This window comes from Pristiophorus japonicus, chromosome 21 (genome assembly GCF_044704955.1).
Source record: "Pristiophorus japonicus isolate sPriJap1 chromosome 21, sPriJap1.hap1, whole genome shotgun sequence".
Classification (NCBI taxonomy): domain Eukaryota; kingdom Metazoa; phylum Chordata; class Chondrichthyes; family Pristiophoridae; genus Pristiophorus; species Pristiophorus japonicus.
The window spans coordinates 90,649,422-90,658,663 of record NC_091997.1 but is presented as its reverse complement, the minus strand read 5'-3'; the positions used below and the strand labels follow the sequence as shown (position 1 = coordinate 90,658,663).

At 50.9% G+C, this 9,242-nt stretch overlaps 1 protein-coding gene across 2 annotated transcripts; it reads left to right on the top strand.

The window, feature by feature from the left end:
• The first annotated feature begins 6,092 nt into the window (after positions 1-6,092).
• LOC139233748 (C2 calcium-dependent domain-containing protein 4A-like) lies at positions 6,093-9,018 on the top strand. Of its 2 annotated transcripts, none has more exons than XM_070864223.1 (2): positions 6,093-6,167; positions 7,439-9,018. In XM_070864223.1, the coding sequence occupies exon 2, from the start codon at positions 7,513-7,515 to the stop codon at positions 8,251-8,253; it is 741 nt and encodes a 246-aa protein (XP_070720324.1). In that variant the 5' UTR covers positions 6,093-6,167; positions 7,439-7,512; the 3' UTR covers positions 8,254-9,018. The 2 variants fall into 2 exon arrangements, with proteins under 2 accessions (XP_070720324.1, XP_070720323.1); XM_070864222.1 differs by having other exon boundaries at positions 6,100-6,314.
• The last annotated feature ends 224 nt before the right edge of the window (positions 9,019-9,242 follow it).

Genomic DNA, 9,242 nt, shown 5'->3' with positions numbered 1-9,242 from the left:
TACAGTTATATACAGTAGTGTGAGATACATGACATCACCGAACATCTGATGATCCTGAAGATCCATTCTCCCAGCACGCACTTCACACGGACTGTGGCTTATCTTTGCCCACGTAATTCTAACCATTGCAAAGAAAAAAGCCTCTGTGGTAACCCTATCAAAGGAAGGAAAATAACCATAGAATCATAGAAATTTACAGCACGGAAGGAGGCCATTTCGGCCCATCGTGTCCGCGTCAGCTGACCAATAGCTATCCAGCCTAATCCCACTTTCCAGCTCTGGGTCCGTAGCCCTGTAGGTTACGGCACTTTAAGTGCACATCCAAGTATTTTTCAAATGTGGTGAGGGTTTCTGCCTCTACCACCCTTTCAGGCAGTGAGTTCCAGAGCCCCACCCTCTGGGTGAAGAAATGTTTCCTCATCTCCCCTCTAAACACCCCCCATTTACTTTCAATCTATGCCCCCTCTGCTAAGGGAAATACATCTGCCCTATCCACTCTATCCAGGCCCCTCATAATTTTGTACACCTCAGCCTCCTCTGTTCCAAAGAAAACAGACCCAACCTATCCAATCTTTCCTCATCGCTAAAGTTTTCCACTCCAGGCAACATCCTCATAAATCTCCTCTGCACCCTCTCTGGTGCAATCACGTCCTTCCTGTAATGTGGTGACCAGAACTGCACGCAGTACTCCAGCTGTGGCCTAACCAGTGTTTTATACAGTTCTAGCATAACAACGAACATGATGGTCATTGCAAATGAATTGGACAGGATCCCTGGCAGTAACATTACGGGAAACAAATATATTTTGACCCCTTTCCAAAAAACGCATTTAGAATTATTTAATTCATTCTGGGGATGTGGTCATCGCTGGCAAGGCTGCCATTTAATGCCCGGCCCTCGTTACCCCCTGAGCCCCCGCCTTGCACCCAGGGGAAGGGCTGCCACAGTGCTGTGAGGCAGGAAGCTCCAGGACTTTGACCCAGCGACTGAAGTTATCCCAGTCTGGGATGTCTCTTCATTAACAAAGGCCGGGGCCTTGCTGGGGCAAATGCTCACCTGATGTGTGCCTGCCACAGCAAATCAATTCTGATTAAGGGCCACACATATCCGCAAAGGTCCCGTAAAAATCTGATGGGAATAGAAACATAGAAACATCGAAATTTACAGCGCAGAAGGAGGCCATTTCGGCCCATCGTGTCCGCGCCGGCTGACAAAGAGCCGCACGGCCCTTGGTCAGCAGCCCTGAAGGTTACATATAAACCTTAGAACAATGACAGAAAGGCAAAGAGCACCCAGCCCAACCAGTCCACCCCACACAACTGCAACACCCCTTATACTGAAACATTCTACACTCCACCCCAACCGGAGCCATGTGATCTCCTGGGAGAGGCAAAAACCAGTTAAAACCCAGGCCAATTTAGGGAGAAAAAATCTGGGAAACTTCCTCTCCGACCCATCCAGGTGATCAAAACTAGTCCAGGAGATCACCCTGGCCGTATTCGATTCCCTGCAGTACTTACCATTATATCTGCACCGTCCAACAAAAGGTCATCCAGTCTAATCCCAATTACCAGCTTTAGGAATAAAACAAAGGTTCCCTAGTCCCTTCCATCCTCAATCATCAGGAAAGGCAGGAAGAGCCAATCACACTTTGAAAGCTCTCCCGAGGGAATTTGTTGTGATAAATGACAACGTTTGGGGCCTGAAGGTGCCATCTGTAGATTGCTGACATGCTCTGTTGCCCAGGACTTTAACGTGGTGTCATTTCTCAAGCCTGAAGGCCAACGATGTTGTGCCTTCCAAAACCCGAGGTAATTCACTCAAATGATTATCCGAAGTACCACAGTGCACGTCCTTCTGAAACTCATTCATGTCCTCAGAAAACTGCACTGACTCACACGCTGTTAAGTTCAGATCCTTACTTGCTCCAGGGTGAGGGTGTGAATGACAGAATAATTACCAGCTGCCACAGGAAACAGAGAATAAAATACAAGATCGGAGGCAGGCGGGGGGTTAAAAAAAAGAAGGAAAGGGAGCAAAATTGGGGGCAGAGGTTCTGGTCTGAAATTGTTGAACTCGATGTTGAGTCCAGAAGGCTGTAATGTGCCCAAACGAAAGATGAGTGCTGTTCCTCGAGCTTCATTGGAACAGTGTAGGAGGCCGAGGACGGAGAGGTCAGAGTGGGAGTGGAGCGGGGAATTAAAGTGACAGGCCACCGGAAGCTCGGGGTCACACTTACGGACTGAATGGAAGTGCACTGCCCTGATGATTCAGACCATAAAGCCTCACCCTAGAGCTAGGGCAGCCCAGTAAGGATCGGAACTTAACAGCGTGTGAGTCAGAGCAGTTTTCTGAGGCCATGAATGAGTTTCAGAAGGACGTGCACTGTGGTACTTAGGATAATCTTTTGAGTTAATTATCTCGGGTTTTGGAAGACACAACATCGTTGGCCTTCAGGCTTGAGAAATGACACACCGTTAAAGAGAAGGTTCACGAGGTTGATTCCGGAGATGAGGGGGTTGACTTATGAAGATAGGTTGAGTAGGTTGGGCCTATACACATTGGAGTTCAGAAGAATGAGAGGCGATCTTATTGAAACATATAAGAAAATGAGGGGCCTCTACAAGGTGGATGCAGAGAAGATGTTTCCACTCATAGGGGAAACTAAAACTAGGGAACATAGTCTCAGAATAAAGGGCCGCCCATTTAAAACTGAGATGAGGAGGAATTTCTTCTCACAGAGGGTTGTAAATTGGGGCAATTCTCTACCCCAGAGAGCTGTGGAGGCTGGGTCATTGAATATATTTAAGACAGAAATAGACAGTTTCTTAACCGATAAGGAGATAAAGGGAGCGGGCGGTGAAGTGGAGCCGAGTCCATGATCAGATCAGACATGATCTTATTGAATGGTGGCGCAGGCTCGAGGGACCAAATGGCCGACTCCTGCTCCTATTTCTTATGTTTTTAAAGTACTGGGCAACAGAGGGTGTCAGCAATCAACAAGATTCATATTCACCCTACTGAGGGAGGTGAGCTCGATTGTACCTATTCCGGTGAGGGGCGAGTGTGTATAATATCAATCTCCCACCCACTTCACATACAGGCAAAAACAAACAGGCGTAAATGAGTTGGGTGGAAGGCAGTCATAAGAACATTAGTTCTACTCACAAGCATTAGAAAAGAAAATATGATAACAAATGTGTATATTGCTATGAATGCAGGAGATTACCAAGGTTGGACCCACATAAAACATCATACTCTTTTTATTGTGGTCGAACTGGAAAATAGCTTCTATAAAGGGCCAGATATGACTTTGAGTTATCATTCGGGACCAAATATTATTTGCAATGAAGATGCGTCGTTCAAGCAGAATAAGAAAATACGTGGGTGTTCACACAAACATTGTGGTGGAGGATGAGCGAGCTGTGGAGTTATACTGCATCAATCAACTAAAGTACGTCTGGTAACTCAGTCCTTGCTGAATAGTTGTGGTCATCCACCACCATGTTCTGATGATCAACAGCAAGTTATCTGGTACCAGAATCTCCATTTATATTAAAGGCCTGTGCCCTCATCCGCTTGGGAACGGATGTTGTGTTCATAGAATCAGAGAACAGTTACAGCACAGAAGGAGGCCATTCGGCCCGTCGAGCCCTTGCCGGCTCTCTGCAACAGCACCTCAGCCAGTCCCACTCCCCCGCCCTTCCCCCAGAGCCCTGAAATTCTTTTTCCTTCAGGTATTTATCCAACTCCCTTTTGAAAGCCACGATTGAGTCTGCCTCCACCACCCTGTCAGGCAGCGCATTCCAGATCCTAATCACTCGCTGCGTAAAAAACGTTTTTCCTCATGTCGCCTTTAATTCTTCTGCCAATCGCCTTAAATCTGTGTCCTCTGGTTCTCGACCCTTCCACCAATGGGAACAGTTTCTCTCTACCTACTCTGTCCCGACCCCTCATGATTTTGAGCACCTCGATCAAATCTCCTCTCAACTCGCTCTGCTCCAAGGAGAACAACCCCAGCTTCTCCAGATCAATCATTAATGATACAGAGGAACGCTCAAAACCTCTTATCAGGCAGTAGTGGCCCAGTGGAGATGGTAGGACAACCTATGGCAGAAATGATTATAAATAAACTTAGCAGTTAAAGTAACTGGAGTTTCTATTTCATTCTGGTGCTGAGTCACATCGAAGTCGAAGTAAATGCCGTGGACAAGTTGTCAGGTTGTGGGATTGGGCGATGTAAACTGTCCCAAACATGTTGGTCATTCACGGACGGTCATTACCTAACTCTAATTCGCCTCCTTTGAGTCTCGACTTTTCAAACCTTTCCTTCTAGCTCAGTCCCAATGAAAAGAAAGTCTTGCCTTTATATAGCGCTTTTCACACCTCAGGAAGTCCCAAAGCACTTTACAGCTAATGAAGTACTTTTTGAAATGTACTGTCGGAAAAGCACCAGCCAATTTGAGCACATTTTGGCACTATTTTGAAGAAGAGCAGGGGAATTATCCCCGGTGTCCTGGGCTAATATTTATCCTTCAATCAACATCACTAAAACAGATTATCTGGTCATTATCACATTGCTGTTTGTGGGAGCTTGCTGTGCGCAAATTAGCTGCCGCGTTTGCCACATTACAACAGTGACTACACTCCAAAAGTACTTCATTGGTTGTAAAGCGCTTTGGGACGTCCGGTGATCGTGAAAGGCGCTATATAAATATAAGTTCTTTCTTTCTGAAAGGAAGATGTCCCAACACGCTTTACAGCCAATTAAGTACTTTTGACATGTAGTCACTGTTGTAATATGGGAAATGCGTTAGCCAAGCAAACTCCCACAAACAGCAATCTGTTTTAGATATTGGCCAGGACATCGGGGAGAACTCCCTTGCTCTTCTGAACCCACATTCTCTATGTACAACAACAACTTGTGTTTATCTAGCACCAATTACATAGTAAAATGTCTCAAGGTGCTTCATAGGAGCGTTATAAAACAAAATTTCACACCGAGCTACACAAGGAGATATCAGGACAAGTGACCAAAACCTTTGTCAAAGAGGTAGGTTTTAAGGAGCGTGTTAAAGGAGGTACAAGAGGGAGAGAGGCGGAGAGGTTTAGGGAGGAAGTTCCAGAGCTTGGGGCCCAGGCAACAGAAGGCATGGCCACCGATGGTGGAGCGATTATAATCAGGGATGCTCAGGAGGGCAGAATTGGAGGAGCGCAGACATCTCAGAGGGTTGTGGAGCTGGAGGAGATTACAGAGATCGGGAGGGGGAAAGGCCATGGAGAGATTTGTAAACAAGGATGAGAATTTTAAAACTGAGATGTTGCTCAATGGTAGATCAGTAACAGTGAGACCCAGCCCCCCAGCCCTGGGGAAAGTCAGCACATTTCCCAAGCCGGATATACCTGCCCCATAACTCGGACCCACTCTGAACCAATTTCTCAACCACCCCCTGATTCCTTCAGCACGTTATATCGAGGAGACCCACCGCCTATCGTGCATTATATGGGCTCAGCAGTTAATGCGTGCACAGATAAATAAAACCTTGGCTGTATCCTTGGGGATGCAGCTGCACTTTTCAGTTAAAGCAACACAATCTTAAAAGCGTTGAACCAGAAAAGAGCCAGCGACTGCAGGTTTTCTAACACACAGACACACACCTTCACTCACTGGCTGAATGTTTTGCAAGTTAGGGTCCATGGGGAGGTCGGAAACAATTTGAGACTTCCCTCTGCTACCCCATTTCTGTCTCTCTCCCTGTCACACTGGCTGTCCCTGTCCGGACCCTGGCAACACAGTGTACAGTGTACAGTGTGCTCTGGTTGTGCCCCTGTGTAGGGACACACACACGCGGCAGCGCTCCAGCAATAACTCCTGCTCACTTCCACCTCCGCACTCTGCTGATCCCTGTTCCATTCAAAGCCCCGAGCACTCTCCCTCCCGCACAGTCTTCCGTCCTCCTGCAATTGGCCAGAAAGCAGGGCAAGCCCACCATGTCATGTCTGATTGGCTGCATGGGTCCATGAGCAGCCGCGGCGAGTCACAGGTTCGGTTATAAATACAGTGTCTGGCACAGAGCGCCCGGGAGTGTGCACTGGGGAACCGAGGTACCAGGGAGCTGGAAACTGGGGCACCGAGGTACCAGGGAACTGGACACAGGGGCATCGAGGTACCAGGGAACTGGAAACTGGGGCACCGAGGTACCAGGGAGCTGCACACTGGGGCACCGAGGTACCAGGGGTCAGGGCATTGTTGGACTGAGTGACCAGGATACTGTGGCACCAAGTGACTAGAGAGCTGGACAACATTTTACTGAGTGAGTAGGAGACTGGGCACTGAGGTACCGGGGGACTGGGCACTGGGGCATTGAGTGACCAGGGGTCTGGGCACTGGGGCATTGAGTGACCAGGGGTCTGGGCACTGGGTCATTAAGTGACCAGGGGAGTGGACACTGGGGCATTGAGTGACCAGGCATCTGGACACTGGGGCATTGAGTGACCAGGGGACTGGGCACTGGGTCATTAAGTGACCAGGGGAATGGACACTGGGGGATTGAGTGATCAGGCATCTGGACACTGGGGCATTGAGTGACCAGGGGACTGGGCACTGGGTCATTAAGTGACCAGGCGTCTGGACACTGGGTCATTAAGTGACCAGGGGAGTGGACACTGGGGCATTGAGTGACCAGGCATCTGGACACTGGGGCATTGAGTGACCAGGGGACTGGGCACTGGGTCATTAAGTGACCAGGGGAATGGACACTGGGGGATTGAGTGATCAGGCATCTGGACACTGGGGCATTGAGTGACCAGGGGACTGGGCACTGGGTCATTAAGTGACCAGGCGTCTGGACACTGGGTCATTAAGTGACCAGGGGAGTGGACACTGGGGCATTGAGTGACCAGGCATCTGGACACTGGGGCATTGAGTGACCAGGGGTCTGGGCACTGGGTCATTAAGTGACCAGGGGAGTGGACACTGGGGCATTGAGTGACCAGGCGTCTGGACACTGGGGCATTGAGTGACCAGGCGTCTGGACACTGGGGCATTGAGTGACCAGGGGACTGGGCACTGAGGGATTGAGTGACCAGGCGTCTGGACCTTATTGGACTGGGTAACCAGGGGACTGGACAATAAGTGACCAAGTGATACATAAATCTGGGGTGAAGAAGCTCTTTATACAGTCCCTTATTATAATTATTATATTAAACTTATGAAGCTTGTGAGCATCTCCCTAGCCGTGGAATGCGATCTTTATTGACACTGCTTGCGCTGGAACAGAATGTCTGTGTTGAGAGCAGTGGGTGGACTTATTTGTAACTGTAGATTATTTGTAATCTCGCATTGTCCAGTCTGCGTTTTCCGGGTTGTGTTGGGGAGGCGTGGGGAGCTGGGCCGAGTGTGTGCTGAAAGTAACTGGGATTGTGCTCCTGTTCGCAGGCTGACAGCGACTCTCCCAGCCAGGCGTGGTGCTGTCTCTCTGATCCTGCGACTCCAGCCAGCCAACAAGGACCATGTTTTACACCAACATCCTGACCCCGGACCGCATTCCCGACTTCTTTATTCCGCCCAAGTTGGCGCGGCAGCAACGCCCGGCGGCTGCTGTGCACCTGTCGGCCCCGGCGATGGAGTCGTGCCCGGCGGGGCAGTCGGCGTGGGGGCCACGGGGATCGGTGCCGGTGGGGGGGCCTCCGGAGGGGGACAGCACGGACTGGGACCCCAAGTCCCGGGCAGCACTGTCGCTGCCACATTTCCCCCGGGCCCAGACCCCCTACGGCTTCTGCCGGCTGCTGGAGAGCCCCCACACCCGGCGCAAGGAGTCGCTCTTCCACGGCCACCGCGACTGGGCGTGCTCCCCCTCGGCCCGGCCTGCAGAGACCCGCGGGGTCCCGAACAGTGCACCTGCCGTGCCCCCCCGGCCCAGCCCTGCCCTCCTCCGGGCACCGAGCCGGGCACTGACCGCACGCTCGCTGCTCCACGCTCTGGGCCGGGGCAAACCCACAGGCAGCAGTGTGGGCGGTGCCCCCACCGCCTCGGGACCCGTGCCCAGGGAGATGAGCCCGGCCAAGGACAGCACGGCAGCTCTGGGGGCCGGTGGCACGCTGCGGGTCAGGCTGCGGGACAGGTACTGTGGCTCCGGGCTGTGGCTCTGGCTGCTCAGCCCGCACGGGCTGTCCGGGCGGTGTGTGCCCACTCCTGCACCGCCAGATACCACCTATCCCCAGAAACAGCGCCACTCAACGCTTGACCCTTAGCACCAGCCCCACCTTCAACCAAGACTTCCTCATCGACCTTACCTCCCGGGACCAGCCCCACTCCAACTGTCTAACAATCAAAGTTGTTCATAAAGTCTCCAGCATGAAAAGGGACTCAGTTTTAGAAGTTTGCGATTAGCCAGCCATGTACCCATGTACCTACAAAACCCCTGGGAGGACAGACGCACCAACATTAGCGTCCTCGACCAGGCCAGCATTGAAGCACTGACCACACTCGATCAGCTCTGCTGGGCGGGCCACATCGTTTGCATGCCAGACACGAGACTCCCATAGCAAGCGCTCTACTCTGAACTCCTTCACGGCAAACAGGCCAAAGGTGGGCAGCAGAAACGCTACAGGGACACCCTCAAAGCCTCCCTGATAAAGTGCAACATCCCCACTGACACCTGGGAGTCCCTGGCCAAAGACCGCCCTAAGTGGAGGAAGTGCATCCGGGAGGGCGCTGAGCACCTCGAGTCTTGTCGCCGAGAGCGTGCAGAAAATAAACGCAGGCAGCGGAAGGAACGTGTTGCAAACCAGACTCCCCACCCCTTCCCTCAACTACTATCTGTCCCACCTGTGACAGGGACTGTGGTTCCCGTATTGGACTGTTCAGCCACCTAAGGACTCATTTTAAGAGTGGAAGCAAGTCTGCCTCGATTCCGAGGGACTGCCTATGATGATGACCCATGTAACTGCAAATGTATCTACCTCTGCTATTCATGTTAACCCGTTCTGTTTTAATTAAATAACAAAACAATTCTGGCTAAAGTCTGAATTTCCTTTACAAAAGCAAAGTAACGCGGATGCTGGAAGTCTGAAATAAAAACACAAAGGTTCATCGGCGGTTTCTCTCTCCACAGATGCTGCCTGAGTATTTCCAGCATTTTCGGTTCTTATTTCTGAATTTCCTTCGCCGTGGTGTGACTGTTAAACCCACATCCCCTGAGCCTGTGCCAGCAGCAGAGGTTGCTGCTATTGTTGTCACA

Bases quoted from the DNA above. Each gene is read 5' to 3' on its own strand.
- LOC139233748 (XM_070864223.1), top strand. From the start codon at position 7,513: ATGTTTTACACCAACATCCTGACCCCGGACCGCATTCCCGACTTCTTT.